Source organism: Apiospora aurea (genome assembly GCF_038362705.1).
Source record: "Apiospora aurea strain CBS 24483 chromosome Unknown utg000007l_segment0_segment0, whole genome shotgun sequence".
NCBI classification, from domain to species: domain Eukaryota; kingdom Fungi; phylum Ascomycota; class Sordariomycetes; order Amphisphaeriales; family Apiosporaceae; genus Apiospora; species Apiospora aurea.
In genome coordinates, this window is record NW_027117394.1 from 76,153 (window position 1) to 103,367 (window position 27,215).

The 27,215-nt window shown below is 57.0% G+C and overlaps 10 protein-coding genes across 10 annotated transcripts; 2 read left to right on the forward strand and 8 right to left on the reverse strand.

The window, feature by feature from the left end:
- Window positions 1–1,458: 1,458 nt before the first annotated feature.
- Window positions 1,459–2,788, reverse strand: PG986_010328 (glycoside hydrolase family 10 protein; the record flags this gene model as incomplete). Its single annotated transcript, XM_066846550.1, has 3 exons — window positions 1,459–2,213; window positions 2,264–2,653; window positions 2,716–2,788. 3 exons carry the CDS (start codon window positions 2,786–2,788, stop codon window positions 1,459–1,461), a joined length of 1,218 nt encoding a protein of 405 aa, XP_066696041.1.
- Window positions 2,789–4,181: 1,393 nt separating this feature from the next.
- PG986_010329 (uncharacterized protein) lies at window positions 4,182–5,105 on the reverse strand (the record flags this gene model as incomplete). Its single annotated transcript, XM_066846551.1, has 2 exons — window positions 4,182–4,523; window positions 4,614–5,105. 2 exons carry the CDS (start codon window positions 5,103–5,105, stop codon window positions 4,182–4,184), a joined length of 834 nt encoding a protein of 277 aa, XP_066696042.1.
- Window positions 5,106–5,732: 627 nt separating this feature from the next.
- On the reverse strand, window positions 5,733–7,861 carry PG986_010330 (uncharacterized protein; the record flags this gene model as incomplete). Its single annotated transcript, XM_066846552.1, has 5 exons — window positions 5,733–6,084; window positions 6,184–6,476; window positions 6,681–6,828; window positions 6,889–7,462; window positions 7,657–7,861. 5 exons carry the CDS (start codon window positions 7,859–7,861, stop codon window positions 5,733–5,735), a joined length of 1,572 nt encoding a protein of 523 aa, XP_066696043.1.
- Window positions 7,862–10,065: 2,204 nt separating this feature from the next.
- PG986_010331 (uncharacterized protein) lies at window positions 10,066–11,361 on the reverse strand (the record flags this gene model as incomplete). Its single annotated transcript, XM_066846553.1, has 4 exons — window positions 10,066–10,548; window positions 10,602–10,965; window positions 11,020–11,205; window positions 11,258–11,361. 4 exons carry the CDS (start codon window positions 11,359–11,361, stop codon window positions 10,066–10,068), a joined length of 1,137 nt encoding a protein of 378 aa, XP_066696044.1.
- A 638-nt stretch (window positions 11,362–11,999) lies between these two features.
- PG986_010332 (uncharacterized protein) lies at window positions 12,000–12,383 on the reverse strand (the record flags this gene model as incomplete). The annotated part of the gene is made up of 1 exon (XM_066846554.1): window positions 12,000–12,383. The coding sequence occupies one exon, from the start codon at window positions 12,381–12,383 to the stop codon at window positions 12,000–12,002; it is 384 nt and encodes a 127-aa protein (XP_066696045.1).
- Window positions 12,384–17,063: 4,680 nt separating this feature from the next.
- PG986_010333 (peroxisomal membrane protein) lies at window positions 17,064–18,404 on the forward strand (the record flags this gene model as incomplete). Its single annotated transcript, XM_066846555.1, has 1 exon — window positions 17,064–18,404. One exon carries the CDS (start codon window positions 17,064–17,066, stop codon window positions 18,402–18,404), a length of 1,341 nt encoding a protein of 446 aa, XP_066696046.1.
- A 405-nt stretch (window positions 18,405–18,809) lies between these two features.
- PG986_010334 (uncharacterized protein) lies at window positions 18,810–19,579 on the reverse strand (the record flags this gene model as incomplete). The annotated part of the gene is made up of 2 exons (XM_066846556.1): window positions 18,810–18,875; window positions 18,938–19,579. The coding sequence occupies 2 exons, from the start codon at window positions 19,577–19,579 to the stop codon at window positions 18,810–18,812; spliced, it is 708 nt and encodes a 235-aa protein (XP_066696047.1).
- Window positions 19,580–20,577: 998 nt separating this feature from the next.
- On the reverse strand, window positions 20,578–21,619 carry PG986_010335 (uncharacterized protein; the record flags this gene model as incomplete). The annotated part of the gene is made up of 2 exons (XM_066846557.1): window positions 20,578–20,937; window positions 20,987–21,619. The coding sequence occupies 2 exons, from the start codon at window positions 21,617–21,619 to the stop codon at window positions 20,578–20,580; spliced, it is 993 nt and encodes a 330-aa protein (XP_066696048.1).
- A 2,118-nt stretch (window positions 21,620–23,737) lies between these two features.
- On the forward strand, window positions 23,738–24,537 carry PG986_010336 (CBD9-like protein; the record flags this gene model as incomplete). Its single annotated transcript, XM_066846558.1, has 3 exons — window positions 23,738–23,774; window positions 23,849–24,182; window positions 24,246–24,537. The coding sequence occupies 3 exons, from the start codon at window positions 23,738–23,740 to the stop codon at window positions 24,535–24,537; spliced, it is 663 nt and encodes a 220-aa protein (XP_066696049.1).
- Window positions 24,538–24,997: 460 nt separating this feature from the next.
- On the reverse strand, window positions 24,998–26,278 carry PG986_010337 (uncharacterized protein; the record flags this gene model as incomplete). Its single annotated transcript, XM_066846559.1, has 5 exons — window positions 24,998–25,044; window positions 25,110–25,294; window positions 25,341–25,556; window positions 25,616–25,812; window positions 25,868–26,278. The coding sequence occupies 5 exons, from the start codon at window positions 26,276–26,278 to the stop codon at window positions 24,998–25,000; spliced, it is 1,056 nt and encodes a 351-aa protein (XP_066696050.1).
- Window positions 26,279–27,215: the final 937 nt, after the last annotated feature.

Consider the following 27,215-nt stretch of genomic DNA (forward strand, 5'->3'; position numbering starts at 1 on the left):
CCAGAGTCTCAACTGCCGACGAACCCAATTGTGGTCCCCTTGATGGGACATCGCCTTTCTCCTGCCCTCCACCGGCCCAGCAACTTGGCCACCGACCTCCTTTGCCTGCCGTCCCACCACAGCCAAAAATGCCGGCGAGACGCCGCCTCGATCCAACCCCCTCTTCTCTGATTCCGACCACTTATTCTCGACCGATTCACGTCGCCGTCCGCCGACAGCGAGTGCCCTGGCGGTGGCTGAAGCTATAGAATATATACGAGAATGCAGGAGACAGAACGGCGGCTACGGAGAGGTACAGCCACGGGAAGCATATCTCTTCGTCCTGGCCGGTGGCGAGACCTCTGGCCCGGTCTGCGGTGGTTGCTTCAGGGGGGGGACAAGAACCCGAGGTACGATCATGCCAGTAAAGCAAGACGCATTGGGAACACTGCGCATGTTGATATGGATAGGTACCATAATTCTGCAGCCATGTTCGTTACTTATATTAGCTCTTTGCCAAGTAGCTCAAAGGCTACAGCCTGCTTTGCCTTTGCACCCTGCGATCTGACTTTGACAAGATTCCCGAGCAAAGCCTGCCTCCTGCAGCGACTTCACGAGCCCTCGGTGCTGTCTACCCACCACCAAATATCCTGCCAGGCGGCGTCCCATGACCCATCGGCGTCTTGACTGGCGGCATAGCTACGGCGGGACCCAGTATACTGACCTATGCAGCCCTCGACAGCCAACATTTGCGGCGTCCATATCTCGCCCAATAAACTTTTATTAAAGACATCCTGGGAGGCCCAAAGGTTGCTGCAGATACCAAAATGGGAAGGGAAACAAAATGTTCACTGGTTGTTATCCAGTGTCAGCAAAAAGAAAGTTGAGGTCTGCCTGGGGGTCGAACCCAGAATCTCCTGATCACTTGTAATCGTAGTCAGACGCCTTGCCATTGGGCCAACAGACCTACCGAGAATGTCCATCGTGGGATGATAGCCGGTGGCTTATTGACGGTCAACCCGACTTAGCTCAGCTGGTGGGGTTGTGGCCTCGAACTCGAACTGGCTTATCCGTGGGTGATACTGGTGCATTCAGGTGAGGTTGAAGGTCCTTGAGACGTTATTCTGGGTATACGTAGTTCTGAGAAACGCTGTTCGGAAGGGAATAAGTCAAAAGGCGTTCACCGAACAGGCCAGGCCGTACCTGGTTAAGCTTTTCCGATGGATCTCGTGGCCAATCAATGAGCAGTTCATTACAGCGCGCCATCTGGAAGTTTGGCTCTCTTATTAGGCAAGAGCTTCCTGCTCACGGCTTCAGAACGGTAAGATTCACTCAGCACAGATTATGATGATGTCTCGTGCGAAAACTGGAACACATCGTGGCTAGATGGTCATATGTACTTCGTAACCCGAACCGCCAACCACTTCATACCAAGTCTATATACAGAGAACAGAATACAGTTATCCCTGCATCTACCCTCTACAAGGCGCCGATTAGGGTGTTGTAAGCCTGCTTGGGCCTGTAGCTGCCGTCGAACAGGAGCGGGTTGTCGCTGGAGCGCCAGCTGTCCTTGTCGGAGACGCCCCAGACGGTGATGCCGACGCACTTGGAGACCTGGAGGCAGGCGTTCATGACGGTGAGGTAGTCGTTGGCGGCGGCGCCGGAGATGTCGAGCTCGGTGATGGCGACCTCCTTGGCCTGGGAGGCGGCGAGGGCCTTGAGGGCGGCGGGGACGCCCGAAGCCGGGTTCCAGCCGCCGGGGGCGGCGAGGTGGCCCTGCGAGCCGATGCCGTCGATGGGGATGCCCTGGCTGATCCACTTGTTGACGTGGGCGACCATGCCGTTGGTGACCTTGGCGTAGTTGGCGATGTCGAGGTTGTAGTCGTTGATGTAGAGCTTGGCGTTGGGGTCGGCGGCGCGCGCGGCCTTGAAGGCGATGCCGACAAAGTCCTCGCCGAGCACGCGGCTGAAGACGCTGTCCCTCAAGTTGCCGTCCTCGGCGAAGATCTCGTTGACCACGTCCCACTGCAGGATCTTGCCCTTGTAGCGCGTCACGAGGGTGGTGACGTGGTTCTGGATCACCTGCGTCAGCGTGTTGCGGTCGCTGATGCTCGAGACCCAGCTGGGCAGCTGGCTGTGCCACAGCAGGGTGTGGCCGCGCATCAGCTTGCCGTTGGCCTGGGCGAAGTCGACGACGGCGTCGGCGTTGCCGAAGCTGAAGGAGCCGCGTTGGGCTGGGGACGTTAGCTTCTGGTGGATCGGAACGCGGCAGTCATGTACTCACGCTCGGTGGCATCCCACTTCATGCTGTTCTCGCAGGTGATTTGGCCAAAGTCGCTCTTGACGATGTTGGTCAGGGCGGCGTTGTTGAGGTGGTAGTTGTCCATCTCGGTGCCGAAGTAGAGCTTGCCCTTGGCCTTGAACTTGCCGTTCAGGCCAGAGCCGCCGCTGCCGTTGCCACCAGTGGGGGCCGGGTTGCTGCCGCCGGCAGTGGTGGTGGGCTGGGGCTGGCTGGGCTGGTCGCCGCCGGTGCCGGGCACGCACTGGGAGTACCAGTCACTGGAGAGACGGTTAGCAGCGGCCGAGTTTCTTTGGGAGAGGGGTACGAACTTGGACTTTTGGCAGACTGCACCAGACACGCAGGTCGTCGCGCCAGTCCAACCTTGGCCGCCGCCTGTGAACAGGTCGTATTAGTATTGTGGTCTTGCACCAGCCGCGACTGTCGACTCAACATACACTGGCCGTACATGGGGGCCTGGGCCAGCGCCGCCGCAGGGGCGAGCGCGAGCACGAGAGACGAGGTATGCATGATTAAGGGTTAGAGGTAAGGCGAAGGCGATCTGCAGTTGAAGCTGGAGCGTGTCGAGCGAGAAGAGTTATTGACCATCGGGGGAGTTCCCTACCGTGTTATATAGCTGCTCGAGGTGCATCGTCTTCCTGGAAATGAGGATGGCACCCCTTGTAACACATCATCAGTACCCCAGAAACGGCTTCTGTGGTCTGCCAATTAGACGACATGACTCGACTGCGCTGGTCCGGAACGCAGCAAGGTCGACGATGCAGGGGGTGCTCAATGGATGGAAGATTATGGCGACGCTACGAGGCTCCGAGACTAGACGGTTTTGGCATCTTGGCATATGGATCTTTCGTCCAAACATCCGGCCCACAACAGGTTAGTCGATCTGGGCGCGGGAATCTTACTATGATGGCGCCTGGTAAGGGGTGGCCGGGGTGGCAAGGACCCGTCATCTGATAATTGGGGGGGGCAAACTAAACATCCAGGCTTCCGGGAGCCAGATCATTGTCGCACCGTCCGCGCTCGGGGATTCAAGGGGGCTGGCCCGTCAGCAATGCCATGTCTGACTGGAAGTTGGTCGGCATACAAGTGCCTGGTTTCTAGGTGGTGATGTGACGAGTCGTCCATGATGATGGTGAAGCGACCAACTCCCACTCACGGGAGTCGGCCCACAACGTTGCATTGGGCCTAGCCTCGGCCCCAGACCAGGGGAAAAAAGCCACGAGTGACGATGCGCCAATGCTGCCGCCTCCTCCGCAATTCCTCCCGCTCCTGGTCTAGGCTCTCCGCCGTCACGATTTACCTCACATGGCATGGCATGGCCAGATAAAAGCAGCAAACTTCCGGGTCGACCGATTAGGCAACTTCACGTTTCCATGCTACAATACACAGTACGTCCCCAGACCGCTGCCCAGACCGCTACATTGGCGCCCACATGATCTTATCTCCTGCTGTCTAAAAGGCGACGCCCTCGAGAAACTCGTCTCCACTCCATCATATCGGGACATTCTGCCTGAGGCTTTTGGCCTTGTGGCGCCATTAATCCCGCGGAGCAACCCATCACAAGACTCGTCCAGAGGCTTAGGCGCCTGTGGAATGCCGAGGCAATCTGCTGTAGCCTGTCTGTTATCCGTCTGCACGAAGCCAGGATACACGTCCCATGTTGGCGTCCCGGTGCTTCATTACCAATTACTGACATGGTTGGAATGCAAAGATCGGCACATACGAGATGCACTGTCTGTATTCAGGAGAGTGCCTCGATCTTCCGTAAAGTCAACAGACTTCGTGCTTGGAACTGCAGGTAATTACAGGTTACTGCACGCATTGCGATCAAGAGAAGCATGCACTGGTACCACGCAACAGAGGTGAGACTGGCTGATCGATCGGATACGCCTGTATGGCATTGTCATGTTTTCCTATAGAAGTCCTGAACCGTGTCAACCACGCCCTGGGTCCAGCTAAGATGAGGCGAGTGCCCAGCCGGGCTTCTGTACATGACGAACGGGCCCGTCTTCCGGCCTTGCATTGCCGCCATACCTTCCTGGTACTCCGTGGGCAAGGTCAAGTCCCCTTCCAGGACCAGATAAGCGCAGGGAAGTGCCGCGCATGCATCATTTGTAAGCTTCGTGGTGAGGATGGGAGATGCGGTGAGAGTCGTTGCCCACTGCTTAGCTTCTTCCGGATCAATGTCGTTGTAGAGGAACTTGGCGGGATCGACCATGGTGCCGAGCCCGGTAACGCCGTGTTTCTATTGGGTAAGCATACAGTTAGTCTCGACAAACTAGCTTTCATTACCGCCCTCTGCATGGAAAAGAACGTGATCAAGTAGTATACTTACATGAAACTCCATAAACGGCGGCACAACAGCAGGCCCGTCCTTGGGCTGAAAGAAGCTGTGGATGGACTCGCCTACGGGGATCACAAAGGCTCCCACGTAGAGGATACCGACGACTCCGCCCGCCTGCCCTTTGTCGCTGCGCACCTTAAACTGCAAGTCGGGCCTGGCGGCCTGGGTGGCGACCCAGCCGCCGGACGAGTGGCCGATGAGAAGGACCTTCTTTCCTTCCTTGCGAATGAGCGGCTCGAGAACGCCGAGGACTGCTGCAGTGTCCTCGTCGCCCTGCGGATACCCACCGGCGGGGGGTTCCCGATCGTAATCGGGGTTCTTGACGTCGCCGACGTTCAGCTTACTGAGGTCAGCAGTAGGGAGGTGGGGGCAGTAGGCGTCGATGCGTTGAGTCTTCAACGCCCTAATGAGTGGCTCGTAGGGCTTGGGTGAATGGTATGAGCCGTGGCAGATCACCACGGCGAAGTCGGTTGAGGTGTTCATGACTGAGGAATTTGGTGATGCTTGAGTGTTGGACCGTGGTCTGGTCGGGTGGGAGAAATCCAAGTACCGAACGTACGCGCGCCTCGGACGATAAACCTGCCCCCTCGAGATCTAACAGCGAACCCCTTGCTTGCTAGATGCAGAGGTTAGGATATGGTATTCGTTGCCAAGCTGCAGTTGGCTTTGTGCTACGACGCTGGCGGCGTGACTGTGCCGCACCCCCCACTCTCTGTGCCGCACACCGTTTTACACCTCTTCCAGCAGATCGTTCGTCCCTTCACGTGACTTTGGGCGGTTTTGGGTACTTTTGGTGTTTATACGGTCCTTGACGAAGTCTATACATCCATATCTCAACGATGCAGATCAAGTGATATGGTTGGTTCCCGGCAAGCTGGGCAGCCATCTTTCAGATTCAGAACAGATCCTATGCGACGTGCTGGGAGCCGTCCGCGGATTGAATGTTAAGGGGCCTGTTTTTGATTCCTTGGCATCACAGGTGAAATACGAGATAATGTCAGCCCGCGAGTTTGTGATTTATGCTATCCATGTGTCATGCTTTACCGGCTAGGACAGCTGGCTATGAAGTAGGTTCTGCCACAGATCTATCTGTCTTGAGAACAGCTCATCTCATTCGGTACTAACTCTACTCTCCGGTAAATATCCCAAGTTCTGGCGTCGGAGTGAAAAGGTTACACAGGGGATGACCTCAAGTTTGCATCCCTGTCGGGCCTCATCACACAACACCAAAGTGACAAGCCGAATTTTGCTGGCATCAGCAGCAAGCTGACGCGGCAAACGAGGCAAAGTGCTGATCATAGTCTGAGGCCTATACGACAGGTCCTGGAACTCCTCTTGTGCTCCATCTTGGCCAGGGCGCTTCTTCAGTCGCATGGGCCACTTCTCGACAACGGTATGCTCCGCCTTCATCTCTGTTCCCACCGTAGAGAGCATAGGGGCGACGCACAATCCCCTCATGTATCTAATAACATCAAATGTGGGTTAGCTTGTGCCGAGCCAGATTCACCCCCGGGTGAAAGGGCGTTCATTCAGATATGGGGCTCCGATATTGAGGACTAACCTATCAAAAATGCCATCAAAGTCTATGAACATGTCTGCCAATGACAGCATACGCGTGTAGCTATCATCGTAGAAATGTCGGGCCGGCGACAGTGGCAGGTACTGGTTAATCTGGCGCATGACATTGTGCAGATCGCCTCCGTCGACGAGCGCTGGCTTCATCTCAGGTATTGCGTTCATAAAAAGTGCCATGATCGTCGCGTGCGGGTTGACGTTGAGAGGCTTGAGCAGAGGGCCGAGTCGGGCGACGGCGACCACGGGGTTCCAATAGGCCATGTCGGCGATGTTGGAGGTCTGTGCGGGTCGTCATGAGCAATTCTGAATGCACAGGAGCTCGAGACGGAGGCCTTTGTCATCGGGCTATATTCCATAACGTACCTCCATACGATCAAAGCGAGTCCGGCTAGGGCCAAAATGGTCTTAAAGGCCGAACGCGTCCATCTGCATTATTTGGATCGAGACCTCGATGGCCGACCAGCGTGTATGGACGTTGCTGACCAAGTCGACAACGTGGTAGTAGAGTTGGCCGAAGATGTCGTTGACGGCGGCCGCCGTTCTACACTTCCGAATGTGTGACATTAGCCAGCCATTTCTGGGGTCGGACGAGTCCGTCAGTGGCCAGCCTCCAGAGCTGGTGAAAAGTGTGCTGTGCGCCATCTCGTCAGTATACCATTGGCCCCCGTTGATGAGGGAGGCTCCAGCTTACGGGTTGGGAATAGTAAAGGCCTCCGTGGGCGCTCCCAGCGGCAGGAGGATGCCACGCTCCCGAAACTTCTGGGCTCCAAAGCGTGTGGGTGGGTCTTGTTGGTGGTAGGCCCTAGCCCGGTAGTCAAGTCTTGAAGGGGCCAACATTACGGCCCGGCGCTGCTCTTGGGCCTGCGCCATGGGTATATCGGGAACCTTGGTGTAATCCAGCAGCGAATTCCAGGAACGCTTGTTAAGGAGGACCCGAAGGTTGCCAGAAGGGAACCCAAACGTCTTGCCCAGCAGCGAGCAGTCGGATCCGTGCTCGATCTTGGCGCAGACGGCTCGGAGGAGGGGCTCGATCTTCGTCTTGAGAGTGTTCATGAGTGAGGGGGCGATGAAGGCCGAGTACCACAGGTGGACGGCATTCTGGGCCGCGGCCACGGGGTCTTTCTCGACAAGTAGGAGGAGTAGCATGAGGACAGTTCGCGCGACGATGTAGATATCGCGGTCGTTGATGGTGATCTGGAGCTTGGCTTTGTAATTGCTGGGAGCTGCCACAATCGGTTTGAAGACATTTCGCAAGTCACCCGACGCTGGAGACGTCAGTCCAAGTATAACCAATCGAGACATATGCAGCCAAGATGTGACATAGCTGCAAAGAGCAAGTCTAGGTCAGACTGAAAGTTCGAGCCTTCATTGCCCGGAAGATTGAGGATGTTATAGGCCGGCATGTTGCCCCAAGGATATTTGCCCTCAGCGTGGAAGACAGACATAGAAGCTCCATTACCCATGAATGTTGGGATGCGCCGCTGGATATCCCATTCGGGTAGCCATGTGGACTTGAGCAGATCCGACTTGCAATCGGCTTTGTGCTGTGGCCAATGGGCCTTCTGGCATTTCTGGTTGCAATACAAGACCATGCGACAGCTCCCACACGAAGCCGTTCCGGGCTTGTCGCAGGGCCGGTTGGCGCCGATAGGCTCGAGACTCATGGTTTTGATCCGATGGCCGAAGCTGGTTCTGAGCAAAGGCTGAGGTGGCTGACTCCGTTCTGTTGGACTTACTTGTGGGAAGAAGAAAAGCAAAATTCGTGGAGAATTCTTTCGACAAACAGATGGTGTCAAGAGCTTAGGCCTCCGTGCAAACGGGCAGCTGTCTTTCTGCCTGGCAACGTCTCGTTGCAGCATATCGCTTAATGGGGATATTGCCGTCACACAAGATGCAGGGCCTCTGAAAGAACCTCAGGTATTCTCTTGTTTCCGAGGTTTTCCAATGCTACGCCTAACCGCTCATGGACATCCCACGGCACCGGGCAGCAAGATTTACTAAGAGGACGAGGCTCGCCACCGGTACTCCAGCCCTCCATTGATTGAGACTAGAGGATTAGCCCGCCCGTCACGATTCACAACTATCCTACACAGAAGTACAAGGCTGGCCGCCTCCTTCAGCGACACCCGTACTTGGATCCCAGACCCCCTATTTGACACGGCCCTTGCCCCATTGACAGTAACACCGTCGTACCAACTCAACAGCGACCCTACGTCTGACAAGGCGGTCAGGCTAGTTTCATGCTGCCGGATGTCCGTCCACTTTACTGCAAGCACAACATTTTGCCACCGTCAAAAGTCCCAAACTCGCAGACAGAAGCTTACTTATATCCGCGCAGGTTGACACGGCAAATCGGGCAAGGCTTTCTCGCAGGAGTGCTAGCTGATTAGTCCGCCGAGTAGATCTTGACTTTGACAAAGGCTTTCCCTATGCAGGCGAGTAGACTAGATTTTACTTCTCGCAGATCAGCTCGCCGGGACAGTTCTCACTGAACGCCCGCTACCACGTACTTTGACGCAACTTTCTTGGTGGCACTACGGGTCGTAGGTGTACTCTGTACATGGCCAAAGAGACGTCAAACAAGACGGCTCTTCTATCCCAGTGTATAGGAAGGCCGGAAAGGTACTACAATGGGTAATCGGATGTATTGCATCGTGGTCGGCGCGGCCTTCGTTTTGGTGGCGGGGAATACCTGCGTCTTTCGTGTAATCAAGAATCAAAGGCCAAGGCGCAAGGGGAACATCATCAAGCGGCTGACGGGGACAGAATGACACCAACTTCCTGGCAGAACATTCTTTGGATCAAGGGAGTGAGTCGGAAGGCGAGTATGGGAATTCGCAGTTTGCGGAAGGGGTGGTTTACCAGAAAGAGCCTCTGTACCTACCACGGGACCCGCCTTGCGTATTCATCGTGGGACGAGGCTGGGTGATCAGTATATACCAGCTATCCAATCTCGTCAGCGGTTGCTCATCGGCGAATCGCGTGTGCATCGCCCCTTGCACTTGGCTCGAGTCGCAAGCGGGAATACGCGACCTCGCCGTTGTCGGGACTGGAAACGCCACGGGCGCGCATGGAGTCGGCCCGACAGCCTTTCACGTCTTGGCTGAGCAAGGCCAAGGCCATGGAACTACATTCACCGGCTGCGCCGTGCGTTGATCGTGTCATGGGGCGAACTGCCGTGCGATTCAGACTAGCAGATACAGGATTTCCTTGCCCGCCGCCTTTCTTTCTGGCAACGTCCCACCAAAAGACTCCCACACGAAGTAGATGGTTCCCGGAAGGTATTTCCTGGCCCCCAGGCAGACAGTCTCCTTCTTTGATCGACCAAAAGGGATCCCACGATGTTTATACGAAGAAGAAAAGAGGCCAGGCGCTTTACTTGTAAACGAAATTTTTCCTTTTCTCCGAAGCATCAAGTACCACTGGGTGGTTACGAAGACCTTCTGATCGTATACTAGTCGGCGTAGAACGAGATATTCTAGTTCACCAAGGTTGGCTATACCATATCAGTCCTAGGGTCTTACGGCAGATTATTAAATCCGGTTCGAGACGGCAAGCTACCATAACGTTCGATAGGTACAAACTGGAACAAGAGTGTGTTTCGTATAAAGGAGGCCGCCGAAGACCAGCTAAAAAGTAGCAAGACGCCTTTTGCGGTCACAAAGTCACATCCCGCCATGAAAAACCAATGCACAGTCATAAATGTTGCTTATTTAAAACCAAGTCCCAGAACCACCCCGCGCAAGAAACAATTTGGCTCACATGCAGAGTGTTCAGCTATCATGAAAAAAAAGTGACCGACACGCTAATAGACATTCAAAACGAAGCAGCGAAACCCCCAAAACCAAGACCTCTCATGCAGTACTATTTACTCAAAACGGGCGCGCTTCTCCGCCTGCTGCGGGGAGCCGCCCTCCGTCTTCGTCGACGTCGGACTTGTTTTCTTTCTCCTTGGGGGCGGGGTCAGGAGGTGGGAGTCGTCGATGTCGCCAAAGACGACTTGGGCATCGTCGACCATCTCGCGGTTCATGTGGGCAAGGAAGCGCTCCTGCTCGGCCAGGAAGGCCTTGAGCTTGACGGTGGCGATGTGGCGCTGGTGCCCGTTGGCCTCGCGCAGGAGGCGGAGCTGGCCCCGGATGCGCTCCTCGAGCATCTCGAGCCGGTACTCGCAGAACTGGTTGTAGAGCTCGGGCAGGTTCGAGATGGGCCGGACGGTGGTGAGCACAGTGTCGTCCCGCACGATCGGGTTGCGCGGGCGGAACGAGGTCACCATGCTGATGCGCTCCGCCGTGCCGAGGGCGCGGAGGGCTTGGTGCTCGATGTAGCGGCCCTGGAGGACCACGGCGCAGCCCTGTTGGAGTTAGCTACTCGCACTTTGCGTGTGGATTTCCAGCGACCACTTACCATCTGGGGCCCGCGCACCTTCATGATCTCGCCATTGCCGGTCCTGAGCGCCGTCTCGCCGCCAATCATGGTGGTGCAGTCGCTCAGCATGGTCACGCAGACAAAGGGGTAGCTGTCGGTGTGCCAGTCGACGATGGGCTTGTTGTCCTCCCAGGGGCAGCCCGCGATGCCCTCGTCGGCCTCGTACTGGGCCCGGTCCTGGAACGCCTCGATCTCCTCCTTGCGCTCCTGCTCCGACTTGACCGAGATGTTGATGTGGGCAATCTCCAGGTCCATCTCCGGCACCAGGTCGATGCCGGCGATCTTGGAGATGATGGCCAGGGTGTCCGGGGACTTCCAGGCGTCGTATACAAAGGGTGCGTATCTGCGTCGTAGGTCAGCGTTTTCTGCGGATTCGCCATGACAACGGCAAACATACTTGTTGGCAAACCCTCGAAGCTGGCACTGGGCCAGGTTGCTCGAGTACTTGCAGTTCTGCAAGACCTCCGGGCACAAGACCTCCTTCCTCATCCTCATCACGGCCTCCTGCGTGAAGAGGGGGAATGGTTCCGACACTGCCACCGGGGAGATGCCCGTGTTCTCGGGCAGGCCCAGGTCCTTCAGGCTGTACACCTTGGGGGGGGTTCTTGAAGCCCAGGTGCTTACTGGCGTCGAACTCCTCCTTGCCCAAGCCGGCCTGCTCCTGCTCGGGTTCTACGATGATGGGCTTCCAGCTGGGCTTGGGGTCGACGGCAAAGGGCATGATATCCGCGGCCGCCATCTTTGATGGTATGTATATATGGGAGGTTTGGTTAGGTTTGGCTTTGGGTTAAATGGTTCTTATATTAAGGTGGTATATCTGATACGTGTGACTGTGTGTGTGTGTGTGTATGTGGAAGGATCCAAGACGCTAGTGGGTTTGTCTGATGGGGAGAAACGAACCAAGCAAGCAGGATGGGTTACGATGAAGGGGTATGTATAAGTCTGCAGTAGAAGATGGGACTGGCGATGCGATGTTGGTGATGATGGATGAAGAGGAGGAACTGGGCTCAACAAGGTGTCATAAACCTTACACTCGATGGCCCTTTTATCCTTTTCATGAAGCTTACCACGGATGCGTCTAGGCCTTATCTATGTTGAACCCCCCCCAGTTTAGTCCCGTCCGTCTTTGCAAGTGGCGCCCCGCGTATGCGCTGGGGGGACTTTACATTCCGGAAGTGACGATGGACTAAATCGTCGATGACCAGCCCCCGGGGTGCGATAGCAGCAGCAGCAGAGGGAAGCCGGCACTCCCTGCTGAGAGGGGGAGGGAGGGAGGAGTCCGAGGAGTCTGAGGCCGCAAAACGACCATCGTGGTAGAGTGTGTAGGACTAAGCGAGGGGTGGAGGAAGTAAAGTGCCATGATGGGATGTGTCAGGGTCAGGCATGGTGACGAGGGGTAAAAGCAGCACTGCAGGGCGGACCGACGTACCCAGGAGCAATCGGACCAGTTGGGACGCCTTGGCCGTTTTTTTGTGGGGGGGTCGCTGTTCTTGTGAAGGCGACGCGGCCGAAACCGAGCATGAGGAGGAACGAGTTCGTCTGCGAACTCTGTTGCTTGCTTCTGCGGGCGGGCAACAGCGGCGACGATGGTGGGAGGCGCTTTTTGGATGCTGCTTGGCGCTGGGCGGTAGGAGCTGACCTCCAGTTCTCCATGCCCGTGTCGACAGTTCTATCAGGCGGCTCCCCAATGTAGGTCGAGGTGTGGAGGGGGCGCAGGAGCGTTACCGGCCGGGGTCTTTGGGGCGGGCTTAAAAGCGGCATCCCAAGTGCGCTCCGTGATGACACCTCAGCTTGGCCTGGGGGCACGGCCAGACGTCCAGAATAGCAGCAAACATCATGCACCAATGCCTTATTCCACGGTCGAAAACGAACAAGTGACGGAAAATAGAAAGAGGAGTCGGTATAATCTGGGCGCTGGGCGCTGGGATGCTGGATGCTGGCAAACGGAGCCATCTACTACTATCCGTCCCGGGGCAAGCTGCTGATCAAATGTGGAGACGGACGACCCAGCTGGAGACAGAGCAGATAGATAGTGCGAGAGATGGAGAGATGAAGATAGGCACACGACACGTTCGGCGGTAATGGGACCTATCTCTGGGATTCCATCGGGGCGGCTTCCCTTGCAGGTTGCAGGTCGCAGGTCTGGGGCTTTCCCACGAGCCAGCTAGACCCTCCGCCTGTTGCGGTGCTAGGCCAATAGATTCAAACCCAGAAAGGGGTGGCAGGTATACACGGTTTGCCACCAGCGCTGCTTTGCCTTCTGCTTTCTGGGGATGGAGGCGGCTGCTGCAGCCATTCGACGCTGGCCGACGGGGGCGGGAGACGGAACAGACAGACCATGGTTCAAGCCTGACATCGCCTAACATCATATTGATGGTTCGGTTCTCTTCTCAGCACGCGCCAAGGCACGACGCACGCACGCACGCACGCACGTTGCTCCAACTTGCTGGTAACGCGGCATGCCAGATTCATACAGTACCAACTATCTCCGCTCGTTCTCTCTCTCTCTCCATTCCATCATGATGCCGACCGCGTGTATGTATGTGTGTGCGTGCGCGCGAGTTCCGAGGTTGGGGGATGCAGCAGCAGCAGCAGTGAGGTTCATTCAATTGCTATTACATGAGTGAAATCCTTGGTTTGATAGGACCAAGATCGTCCTATGACCCGATGGCAAAATGTGGCGCCCGCTCGGTGGCTATCGATGGCGGCAGTTGGGAGACGGCCCTGGTCGGGATCCCTTCCAAGCAGGGAGAAGAAGCCAAGGGATCTCCAAGGTCGGGTCTAGGCACACCGATAACGGAGATAAAGGCCATGACCAGGGCCAGCGTAATCCGAGAAGCTTATCACATGTTGGGGTAAAATACGAGATAAACCCCATCCTTCAATGGTTATCTCCGGCTCAGAGAGCTGTGCAGGCCGCGAGAGCTGTGTGCAAGATGCCAGTCTAGCCCGCACCCTCCTTCAGGCACTGCTACTGCTAGTCTTTCTACGGCGACTGGTCCAACCAACCACTAAATTCTGACAGCCGGACGACAGCTAGACCTCCATCGGGCCCCATCCCAAACCAAGGCATCGCTGGACAGATGCATGATACTACGCCATGCAGCCAACCTCACCTCTCGAAAATGACATCTCCATATGCCCGTCTCGCACGCACGCCCAGGCAGACCGACGTAATGGCTCCCACCCTCAGTTTCACCTCGTTCCTCGAATGGGAGCGTCTGGTCGTACAGTTCATTTATTGACTTGTTGGAGATTGCGTCCGCGTTCCCCGTCGACGCCGTGTTACCTGCCCTCCCCCAGCCGCGTACCACACATCTCCACCGATGCTACTGGGAGAGCAATGGAGCCCGTCCGCGACTGTCAGCCCCTCTTTGGGCCTGGCGCCGTCTAGTAGGGCCGCTCCGGGCAAGCACTAGCTGACCGGCGGCCTGGGGTAAAGCTTATTCTTTCCCAGTCGGGCAATGCGAGCCTATCAGATACTATACCGATGATGCACCTCTGGTTCAATCCACACGTCACTTCTCACATGATTGGTTTGGTTTTGATGCGAAGAGACAGAGGCAAATCCGACAGAAATAACCCAACGCGTGCAATATGCGCTGCAGGTTCGCCGTGGTCTGCTCTTGCTTCTGCTCGGCGCTGCAAGGTCATATGGGCCCTTTTGCCGCTGGGCTACTGGGTGGCTGGTTGCACGCTCGTGCTTCTACGGCCTCGGGTATCTAGACCCCTTGGCACCCGCGGCATTGTGACGATCCCTAGATGCAGCGTCGTGTGTCGGAGACTCGGAGTCGATATCGCCAAACCAGATATTGGATGAATCGGGCTCATTCTCTGTCTCTCCATGTACCACATGTCCTGGGACGGAGCGATACCCATCCACAAGCCAGAGGTGATGGATGATGCAGCATGCAGCGACACGAGTCGAGACCACGGCCTTTCCTGGGATAAGGCCATCAGAGACGGATCCCATCCGACTCGGCGCTCCTGGGCGACGAGACTAGCATCGCGTATAGAGGATCCCTTTTCTCTTATCAAATATGGATATCGCGACATTGGCGCCGAAGCGTCGTGATGACTGCATGGATCGTGACGATTGTGTGAACCTCAGGTCTAAGCGCTGCTCGCGAAACGAGAACATGTGTGTGAAAGAGACACTGGTGGGAGGGCACAGTGCCGCCGCTCGAGAGCAAGCTGACGTGGCAGGCTCTGGGAGCTGCGGCGGGCATGCAGCACACGAACCCCTGGCCTTCGGTATATGCTGGCATCCTGACCAACGCATTGTGACGGTATATGTCGAACTGTAAGGCGAAGAGGCCTCAGGGCCGACAGGCCGCGAAGGGGTTAGAGAGGGAGAGGGAGGGAGCGCGAGACGGGAGACTGAGACTGTCGGCGATAGGCACACAGGGCAGCGGTCACATTGCCACCCGCGAAAGAGAGAAGAACAATCGGGGACACAAGGAAAGGCCAGCGATCGCCGAGCAGGCTCTGCCATGAATGGCCGCCGTATCTGGCGCCAGCCGATAGCCTACCCGCTTCTGCTTTCTGGGTTTTCACTTTTGGCTCTTTGCTTCTGCTACTGTACGAACAACAAGCCACCGGCACGGCGCCGACAGCAAGCAACACCTCATTGGTCACGCATCTAGTCTTTGACAGGCCCGGGGCGTTGTCGCCAGCGACTGTCTGCTGGTCGCGCGCGAGCCCACCCACTGGTAACAGCATGGCTCCTCAGCAAAGGCCGGCTAGACTTATCTGCTCTTCCCGAATCCTGCCTGAATCATGACTCTTGCGAGCAGGGCTTCCCTTGACCGTCAGGCCCCTGGTCGGTCTAGACTTGTGCCAGCGGGATAGATCTGGGTCGAAAAGCCAATTAGCCAAATGGGTTCACGATAAGAGGAAGAAGAGCCAAGTACATGATGATGATGGCACTGTAGTCAAGTATGCAGAGTGAGGACCGACGGCATCTCCCGCGAAGCCAGCGCGACAGCAGAGTAGAGGACCGTCGGAGATGTGACCCCGTCTGCTCTCCACCACGGCGGCATGCACAGATGCGCCAGCGTGAACGTGGAGTCGAAATTGGCGCAATCGCCATCCAGCACGTCCGAGGTCATCACGACTGATCTTGGAGACGTCCTTTACTCCTACTCTACCCTACTGTACGCAGTGTGAAGGCTGTGGTGGGTGTTGGAGGGCACGGTCGGGTGACCCCCATGACGGAGCACATTCGCCCTGCAGTCTCTGGAATCTGGCCCCCATCGGAGGAGACAGCCCGACGCAGTCAAGCCGTGCTGGGCTGACACTGAGAGTACAGCCGCCTGCGCGTGGCGATCGGCAATCTTGGGCTGCCCTGCTGCTCTAGATTTCAGGGAGCGGTCGACGATCAGACGGCCATGTTTGGTGATAGAGATAGAGATAGGTGCAAGTGCGTAGCCCCGCCAAGGTCACGACGGCCAGTGGCGCCGGTTGCCATGAGCTGGACGACCGGACAGATGATTGGAAAGGATGAATGGTTCGCCCAGGACCGTATTTATCAAGGAGACCTGCCTTCCATGATAACAGCGGGGTAACAGATACGGCAATCAGATGACTACATGTGCAGGTAGGCCTACAGTAGAAGAGAGTCGTTGTTCTTGGCGGGGGAACGGAGGAGAGAGAGCAACGATGTCATTGCTCCAGGCCAAGGCCTAGGTCGCAAGCAGTAAGCGTCTCTTTTCGGGTGTGCGTACCACAGCAGCCTGGCATCTCCCGGCCAAGGATGTGCCAGAAACAGCCGGCGCCTCGACTCGCGAGATGCTACCATCGATTGTTTTTCCGACGCCGCAGAATTGCATGCGACTGCGCAGATGCCAAGAGATATGGTGGTTGTATGAAACGAAGTGGTTTGCCAGTGGTGATGTCGATTGAAGCTTTACTTGCACTGCACCTAACTTCCAACATGGCTAATTCAGGTACTGCTACCGGCTGTCACTGTCACTGCCACTGTCAACTGCCACTTCAGTAGCGGGCAGACTGGCCCAAGCTCCGCTAGCAAAGATGCCGAGGCAGTTCGTTGGCGTCTCCTGGCGTCGGGACAGGGCTGAACTTCGGCCTGCCCAGCGCCTGCGAAAGTCCACTGCAACTAACTGCAACTGCAACTGCAAGCAAAACCTCCAGCGGCGCATCATCGTCACCGGCTTGCACCACATCCAGACCGGCTGATTCATTTCATTGACTGGCCATCATCCGCCGCCGAAGAACCGACGCAAATGCGACGAGACGCGACATGACCTGATATGATCAAGACCATCGACGCTTCGCACTGTTCAGGCCCGACAACATAGAGAGCATTGCGCGCCTGACTGACGCGCGGGTTCGCTGCAGCGGTTCCCTCTCTTTTTCTCTTTGGCGGCGCCGGAGAAGATGCTGCATCTACCACTGGCCATCCATTCGTAATACACAACCATGGCGACGCCGGCCGGCCATCTGCGCAGCGGCAGCAGCGGCAGCAACAACAACAACAACAACAGCAACAACAACAACAACAACAGCAACAACAACAACAACAACAGCAACAACAACAACAACAACAGCAACAACAACAACAACAACAGCAACAAACCGACACCGGCCAAGTCCACGAACCCCATCCACGCCGTCCTGTCGCTGCCCCCGCGCTTCCTGCACATGTACAGCGACTTCATCACCAAGAACAACCACCAAGTCTCCCAGATCGAAAGCGCCCTGCGCTCCCTGACCTACATCATCCCCGGCCGCTTCCGCGACGCCGAGATCGCCTCCGAGACCCTCCACTCGGGCGTCCAGCTCCTTTCTCTGTACCATGACACCGTCCTCCTGCGCGCCCTCTCCCAGATGCAGATCCCGGGGTCCGGGCTCATGCCGCGCCTTCTGCCTCCCAGCCCCCACGCCCGCTACACCCGCTTCTGGACCTCCCGCAGCACCTTCTACCGCCGCATCGCCCTGCTGCTGCAGGTCGTCCAGTACACCGAGCTACTCTGGGAGATGGCCGCCAAGCGCCGCGGCGACAAGGTCAAGTGGCGCGTCGTCGTCATCCTCGAAGCCCTCAAGGCGCTGTGCCGGCTGCTGCTGCTGCGCATCACCCGGTCGCGGCCGCTCGTCACCCCCGTCCTGCCCGAGCGCGAGCCCATCCCCGACGCCCCTGCGCCCGGCACCGACGACGGCGCCCTCCAGGAGCTGATGGGCGAAGAAGACGACGCCGAAGCGGCGGGCATGCTGCGCGAGATGCACGGCACCGCCGACAAGGAGAACAAGAAGGCCGCCGGCCACGAGTCCGAATGGGCCATGCCGCGCACCGGCAGCAGCCTGCCCAGCCTCCCGAGCCCCGGCGACATCAGCTCCTACCTGCTGAGCCGCGTCCTGACGGCCGACGACATCAAACCCGCCACGAAGCTGCTCAACACGCTGCAGGGCTCCGGCCGAGCCGCCGAGATCCTGCACATCCTCGCGCCCCTCATCTACGCCGTGTCCCTGGCCCGCAGCAAGAACAAGCGCTCGTGGACGCCCTGGCTGATCGGCCTGAGTGTCGAATACGCGGCGCGCCAGCTGCGGGACCGCCGCGGGTTCCGCGCCACCGCCCTCGAGCGCGAGGAGTGGACGAAGCGCGGCTGGGCCATGGGCTGGTGGGCGATGCGCGGGCCGGCGTACGATGCCCTCGTCAAGGGCTTCGTCGGTGGCGTCAAGAAGCGCGTGCCGAGCATCGTCGGCGGCATACTGGAGGACTACGAGTACTTGTGGGAGAACTACTACTTTAGCACCAGTGGTTAGATGGAGGGAGCAGAAGGAAGAGTCGGGAGACGGCGTGGCTCAATGCGCCATGAGGAGGAGACTGCACTGCGTTGGCGGTTCTCCTGGATTTGCTGTACAACAGACCATCATGTCATGTAATATTTCCTAATCTTCACCTAGCGATACCTTATCAATGCGAACAAGAACGTATTCCCATGGGACCGCTTTCGCACACGGCAATCCGAGCCGCCTTTCATTCTACAAAGCAGGACAGCACTTGGGCAACAGATGGGACATGACTCGGAAGTCTTTTATTATTACCAGCAAAAGATGAGCTTTGGATACAAGGATGGTGGCGCAACCTACTTCTCCAGCACCTCCAACGATCTCCGCTGATTTCGAAACTAGCACTCCACCATAACCGACTACGACCCGCTGGGCAGCTTAACCAGTCCATACATCCGGGCCTGGGCACCTGTAAGTCGTGGCCTTCCCTTGGTAGATGTCGACCTGAGATTCAACATGTTAGCCCGCTCATCTCGGCGAACAGACAACGCTCGTCCACCGCTTACCATGATCCCGGGATCGCTCTGCGCCGCGTACGCCGGGATCGAGGCCAGGAACGCGCCGCCGGGCGTCGCGGACCCGGAGCCCGTGACGTCGAGCTGGGCGCACTCGGGGTAGAACTGCGGCGTGTTGGCCTGGTGCAGGGCCAGCAGCTCGTGGCGGATGAGGTACTTGCCGGGCTTGAGGGAGGCGGGGATCTTGCTGGACCACTTGAGCGACTTGTACACGACACCGGTGCCCCAGTCGTTGCTGTTGAGCGACGAGCCGTACAGGCCCATCTGGTCGATCTTGAACCAGGACTTGCCCTTGCCGTCGCAACCCTGGAAGCCGTTGGGGCATGGATACATCCAGACCATGACGGGGCCCTGCTGGTGCGTCCACTGCTTCCAGACGGCGGTGACGTTGTCGCCGGCCGCGATGGTAGCGGACAAGGGGGCGGAGGTGCCGCCGTTGCAGGTCATGCGGCGGTCCGTCACCGTCATGATGGGGTTGTAGTCGGGCCACTGCCGCTGGATGATCTGGGCATTGGGCTGCGGGGAGAAGCCCTCATAGCCCGGGTACGTCTTGCCGCCAATGATGTAGCTGGTGACGGCGCCGTGCGCGGCGGCCAGCGGGGCGGCGAGGAGGAGGGGGAGCAACAACTGCATCTTGTCTTGTCTTGGGCGGACTGCGACACTGTATGGGATGCGTCGAGATCTCCAGACTGATAAAGAACGGCTTGGCGATCGGTGGCCAGTGGCGGCGCTTCTTTTCTTATACCTTACGGAGTGGGACTTGGCCATCTATTCAGTTTCGCCAGTGTTCCTGTTTGTCGCAATGAAACGGCTGCATATCCGGCTGCTATTTGCTGCCACGAGACAGCGGGTAGATTGGACGGCCCTTTGGCCACGCATCTCCTTTGGCCAATCTATTGCGTACGTCATGCCGCCTGCCTGGACCGCTGTTCACGGGCGGCCCAATACGAATGCATAAATAAACAATGGCCGGAAATGGCCAGCACACTCGCAAATCTGTAGATGAGACCTTGATCAGGTGGTACCGGCTCATTGGATGGAAAGCCATCGGTGGCCTCTGGGAAGTCCGGGGAAAGAGCATGCTGGTGTTGCGTTGAGAGGAACGGTACTTGACGGTCCGTCATGCTCAATGTCAGCGTTCCACCGTGCCACAGGCTATTATTTGGATAAATGCAACCATGTCAACCTGCCCGATCGGGAAATCGTGGAGGACAGCGCTGCGGTGCCCCGATATGCATAGACGGCCCCGTAATATGGTTCCAACATCTGTAAGCCCCCCTTGTCGCCACAGACAGTGCCACCGAGGAATCCATCCTGGCGGGATCTCGCTTAATCTCTGCCCCCTGAGCGCGTGTGGCGCATCGACCGTGTTATACAGCCTTTGTCAAATACGCTTTGCCGGATCGGCTCTTTTTGTGATTCTTAGGTGCATCTTCTGAGGCTGTCGGGGGTGGCTAATAACCTTCGACAAATGCGGAGGTAATTGCGGCAGTGGTTGGTTGTTTGTCACGTCTCTGGGGCTCGCGGAGAGTCATCACCGCAAGACCGAAATTTCTCATGATTTCGATTATCCTGTTCGAAACTCTTCTCAAACTAATTTTCCGACTGGTTTGAGTCCACCCTTTTCTATATCATCCAACAGCCAACGCACAAGGCCCTCGCCCAGCAAAGTCGGCCACCCCGCCGTCGCCGCTCGTGATCTGAACATCCGGGTACCCCTTCGGGCAGACCCCATCGGCGCCCTTGCCGGGGTAGTCGTAGACGATGCTGCATAGGGAGTTGATGTAGCCCCAGCCGGTGCAGTGGCGGGTCGTCCAGGCCGTCAGACCGGTCAGGCCCGAGAAGCACCGGCGACAACAGTCGCCCGCGGTCCGGGCCGCGACGATGATGAACTGCGACGGGTTAACCGCCGAGTTGTAGACGCCGACGAAGCTGGCGTTGGCGGTAAAGCCGCCGGGCGCGCACGTCTCGGAAGCAAGGGTTGGGGTATGCTATCAACGGTCAGCGTCTGCGCCGAGAGAAACTGGTGTGAGAACTTACCGGGATGGTGCTTGAGGTAGTGGTGACCGTACTGGCAGTACTGGCCGTGGTGACCGGGGTGACCGGGGTGACCGGGTTGGCCAAGGAGGTTGAGGAAGCGGACGAGACAGGACGGCTGGTAGCCACTGAAGAGGTCGACTGGGATGTTCTAGTGACCGTGAGGATAGGAGTCATCCCGACAGTAACTTCCCCCATGGCGCTGCCGCCCTGGCCCTTGTGCTGACTTTGCCTCTGCTCATGATAACGAATTATCGCCAAGGGAGCAATTGCTGCCGTGGTGACTGCGATGATGAGGATCACGGAGAAACTAATGTAGAAACGCTGGTAGTGGCGGACGTGGACACAAACCCGCCGGTACCACACGTTCTTGACGGCGCGGATCGTGGTCTTCTTTTTCCTTGCCAAGCGTACGGCCGTCCCCAAACTTCGTGATATGCCCGTCATACGACATCGTGGTGGTGCCAACCTGGATACGCTTCGAGGCTGGCTACGTTGTTTGCTGAGAATGGGGCTGCCTGCGGGGATCGAGGGCGGTCGGTGTGGCTCGCCGTATCTCGAAACACCGGGTTTCAGAGATGCGAATCTTGCTGCAGGATCGGGATCTCGGTGGTATTGTGTGTGGTCTGATGTCATGTCTTGACGTGTGCGGCTGCCTTTTTTACAGTTCGGTGACGAGACAGGGGCACACCTCCGCATCGAATGTTGGGACGATGGGTTGTGGCCAATGAACCCGTAATAGCTGATTGACATGAAAAGTACAGATATGCCTTAGTGGCTTCGAGGCTTTTGACACTTGCGTGGTTCGACCCCCAAAGTTGCTTCATTTCTAGATGGCTTTCGAAAGTATACCACTCACCATCGCTAGGTTTTGCACCACGGCCGTCATCAGAATAGAACCCTTATAGTGTTCATCTGACCGTATTGTTTACTTGATTTGACTCGATTCTAATCGGAGAAAATTTCGTCATCCTGTATTCGATGAATCCTGTCCACGATGGTTTGCTCTTTGTTTGTTTTACCGTTGTCTAGACCTGCCAGCCCCGGAGTAGCGTACAACGAGGTCCGAGCCAACCCCGGCCAAGTTGGGATCGCGATCCGCCCGGACGCGGGATTGGGGTTGCAGCTATCAAAAGCGCGCCTCCGGCATCCGGCATTTGCCCAGCTGTTTCACTTATCAGACTGCCGAAGATACAGCTGTCTAGAAGCTCCTGACTGAAGCATGGTGGCCCATCACACCCGGGCGGCGGCGCAAGCGGGCGTCCTCGGCAGCCTTGCCAGCAGTACGAGGAGATTTCAAGGGATTCCATTGCTTAAGTTTCCCAATTTTGAGTCAAGATATGGGGAATCTAAGGTGAGCAAGTCACATTTACCCCGGCTACTCTTCATGGCTTTTATATCCGACTTTTCTGACTACGGTACACGTCGTTTCCTGTCATTCCCCAACTGACTCACAAAGTGCACATTCAACATCATCGTGAGCAATCTGGGCAATGGTCGTGCATAACCCACGGCTATCCTGGAAACAACACTCCGTGACACAGCTCAGCCCAGGCCTATCATGTCAGTAACGAGTATTCAGGTTCAGATTCAGCCGAGCATCACTGATGCTTGCCTGTTTCATAGTTTCTGAGTAGGTGGCTTTGGCAGCCATCTGTCAAGGCCCTGATACCGCTTGCAGTTCATTTTCAAGCCGCCTGCGTCTATTCTGGTGTTCCTGCAGCCCATGTTGGTTACAAGCTACTCGCTCGATGCCGTTTAGGATGGCCCCTTTCTCTCGCATGTCTCAATATGCCTTACTGACCTCAAACTACATATTTGCCCCTATTCGGAGTTCTAGTTATATCTACCCAGAGTGGACGGTGCTTTGCAAAGGGCTTAGCCCTATAGAACGGATACGTGCATTTCCAATGTAGGTGGATCGCGATCACGATGGGTTTGCATGTTCTATTTTGAGCATCTTCGGCTGTCCGTCTGCCCCTGAAGGGACACTCGCTGCTGCGGCTTGGCAACCGGACCATCCCTTTCGGCTCAGCCTTGGCTCTCCTGTCGAAATCTGGTTCTGCGAGCACATATTAATATGCTTGCTACACCTGTCACATTTACCCCTCCTACCACAACCCTCAACGGTCCAACGGCTAAATAGCCGCACCTCCGCCGCGTGACATCGATGCAACCCTGTGCCTATGTGCGGGACACTGCCCATCACGTCCGTCGGAAGAAAATGTAGAAGTGAATGCGCGCAGTGGCTCCTCAGATGCAAGCGACCTGGATGCCTGAAGCGGCAATACCCAACCCACGAATCCGAAGTCTCCTACCACAAGATCAACCCTCGTCGCCTACAGGTTGGAGACCCCGTTCCGCGAATAAAGGCTCCCTGGGCACGCATTGAGCGTACGGCTTGTGCCTAGGAAGAACTCGTCTATTCCACGTTCCAAGAAGATCCCGTTCACGCCAATGAGCTGAGCCTGTCCTTGAACACCGCCGGCAATCAAGATCAGGCCTTGCATCTGCAGAAAGTAAGTAGACAAAGCGTGACGTAACTGCGTCGGGCACCTCGCAGCCAAACCTGGGACCGGGGAAAGAGTCGGTCGAGATGCACGATCCCTACTAAAACCTTCTTGACAGCACCTGGTGTCTTCGACCTTCCATTCGCGCGAAACGGGTTTAACCGGCGCTTTCGTCTTGAAGCCGCGCATTCACCGTCCCCATTTCTCAATTGACATCGCCAACAAGTCCAAGATGCAACTCAACATGGGCGCTCTGTGCGCCGCGATGCTGCTGGCCCTGGGTAAGACCCCGCAATACCTTCCGCTTCCTCCTCTTCTTCTTTTCATGTGTTCTCGTTGACATGACGCCTCACAGCACCGCCGGCCCATGCTGCCGACTCGGTCGCCTACAAAGATCCGGAGACCGGCTTCACCTTTGCCCAGTTCAACGCGCAGTACGTGATTGGCAGGTACATCACGTACCGCATCGCGACGCCCAGCAACGTGGCCCAGGGCACGCCGTACGACGCCGTCGTCCAGGTCGCCGCGCCCGTGGACGTGGGCTGGACCGGGCTCGCCTGGGGCGGCTACATGACCTACAGCCCCCCTAACGGTGGCCTGGCAGAACGGCAACTCGGCCACCGTGTCGTCCCGCTACGCCACGTGGGTTTTGGCCCATCCCTTCTCTATCCTCTTCCGCCCAGCTCTTTGTACCTAGACTGACGTGCCTGGTCCGTATCAAACAGCGCCCACCAAGCCCCCTCCCTCTACAGCGGCGCCACCTACACCCTCCTTACGAAGGGCACCCACGTCAACAGCACGTACTGGCAGTACACGGCCAAGTGCACGGGCTGCACCGCCTTCAAAGGCCAGGGCAGCCGCAACGTGACGCTCAACCCGACGGGCGAGAACCGCGTCGCGTTCGCCTACTCGCGCACCAAGCCCAGCAACCCGTCGTCGAGCGGCTCGGCCATCCAGGTGCACGACGTCACCGCCTCCTGGACCGTCGACTTCGGGTCCGCCTCCAACGCCAACTTTGCCGAGCTGGTGCAGAGGAATGCGTGAGACGGGGGTCGGGGGATGTGAGTGGCTGCCATGGGAAAAGAAGGAGAAAGGGGGGACTCGAGCGGTCGTATACATACAAAATACGGTTATTTTCCTATTTCGCATCCTGTAAAGTAGCAACGAAATCATCAATACAGATATCGTCAAAATTTCTACGCGCCGTTATGCCTTGACTCGGATCACATTCGCATGTTCGAGTCGACGGTTTCTTCTACTGTCCAGGCAATGACGCATGAAAAAAATCAAGTCTAAATCCTGCATTGATTGAAAGGCCAATACTACTCCTAGTGAGTGACAAGACAAATCCTCCGCCATTAGAGCTTTCCATCCGCCAAAATGTCTTCGGCGCGGCAACGATGGCATGGCAATGTCCAGCAACCGAATCTTGAATCGCTTATTCCTCGCTGTGAAACATTACCTACCGGCACCGGCGTATTGGGTCTCTCGCTTCATTCGAGGCTCATGCCCGCTCGGCGGCCATTTCTCCCATAGGAATAGATTTGAGATCTGTGATTATACAAAAATCAGTTTGTATGGTCATGGGGTAGCACGAGGATGGCATTATGGCTTACATCCGTCAACCGGCTCGGGGGCTTGCTGTTCCTTGGTGCAGGCGTTGTAGACCGCGGGCTGCTGCTTGTGGATGCCGGCCCGGGGGCAGTCGCGGTCGAGGTTGCAGTTGTTGTCCATGGCCTTTTGGAGGGTGTCGTCCTTCCAGCCGAAGAGGTAGTCTCCGTGTGCGGCCGATCCTCTGTTGCTGTCGCGTCAGTTTCTACCTACGTTCACTATCCCACTTGACTTACCCGAGGTTTGTGCTGTAGACGAAGGGGTTCTTGCCGTCGTTCGGCCACATGCTCTGGTCCATGAAGGTCGACGTGTTCCACATCAGCTCGTACATGATCTGCGGCAGCTTGACCGGGTGGGTGGCGGGGCAGCGACCGCCGCCCGATGCCCCGGCGCCGCTGTAGGCCACGTGGCTCTGGTGGTCGGGGCTGTCGAGGTTCTTGCCGTCCCAGCATCTGGTGATTGTCCTTTGTCAGTTTCCATCCAACCCTCTTGTCACTTGCAGAGAACTCACGTGGGGAAGATGATGGTCTGGCGGACCATCTTGCATTGGTTGCCGTAGGGGATGTCGACCGTGTCGGCGCCCGTGCAGGGAGCGCCGCCGGTGAACTGGTTGTCGTTGGTGGACTGCCAGCAGCGGTGGCAGATGTTGCCCTTGTTGACCTTGCTGTTGTCCGTGTTGGTGGCCGAGCCCGCCAGCATACGGAAGCCCTGTTTGGCATGTCAGCAAGATCTGCTTTTCGGAGCCAAGATTCAATCAACTCACCTTCTTGAAGGCCGTGACCTTGCCGCTGGGGATGTAGTACACATCCAGCCCGCCCTTGTTGATGAGCTGGCCCTGGGGCCCGCCGTTGCCGACCTGGGGCACGCGGATGACGGAGCCGTTGCGATGGCGGAAGAACATGACGGCGGTCCAGTAGTTGGAGAAGTCCTCGGCGAAGCTGCACGAGGTGCAGGTCGAGAGCGCGGCCTGGTCGTGCGTCTCGGGCGGCATCGAGACGTTGAACGAGTTGCCGCCCACGATCTGGTGCAGGTGCGGCGAGTACAGCATCCCCGGGTTGACCAGGGGATCCGTCCGCTCCACCACGAGCTGCGAGCACGCGAAGCGTAGCATGTTGAACTGCGCCGCGGCGTGGTGCGCCAGGGCCGCGACGGCGGCGAGGGAGAGGATATGCATGGCTAATGCGAGGGTCCTGCGTGAGTTTGGTTACCAAGGTGGCGAGAGTAGAGTTTTGCTTCAGATCTCTTTCTATGCCAGATTCAACCTCGAGATCAGATGAGAGCTCAAATCCATGGACGCAGACCGGAGCCTTGAGTCTATTATCACTTCTTCGAGCAAATCGCTTCCCAATTGCCGATTCTGCTGGCCATCCGCATCGAGCATACCTAATATCGGGCTGTCGTGTAGACAATCCCCCGATACGGGAGTCGACCAATAGTTGCCCTACTAATGAACTGCCGATCACCAGAGGGTGATGGGCGAGCCAGCCAAGCCCGGTGGCCTTCTCGACCAGGCATGGTTTACCCGGCGATTTAACCTCCGTAGCAGAAATAATAATAAAAAACGCTTCTGTCACCTAACCTTGGCGACCGCAATGCAACGCTGGATGCTTTCGGTCACAAGGACGGATATTGCTCTTGCCGCCCATGACTCTTGTATGGGCAAGATCGGCGCCAGGCATGTCACCGTCGGCACATGGTTCCTGGTTGGTGGCACCCACACAGAAACCCTGAAGCGGAACTCGGAATGGTACCAACCTAGCTTGACACGTGCATAACCCATGATGTGTGATACACCAAAGGACTTGTAAGGCAGGTATCAATGAAGAATCCACTAGCTGTTCAGTCTATGGCTTCTAGAAGGCCCGATACGCAATATCACGCCACTCGGCGTCTATATGAAGCCCTTGCGGGTGAATAGGGGCTTCAAAATCGCACTGTCTGGTCAGATGTATTATACGATAGCCAAGACTCTCGAGACTTCATGACTGCACACTAACGCTAGAGAATAATTTGTAATCCGGCTTATGATGCAGATGAGGCAATTCTAGGGAGAGACAAAAGCCAGGTGTCAGTGTAACTACGGGGCTTGGACGTAGCCCCCGGCAATTGCT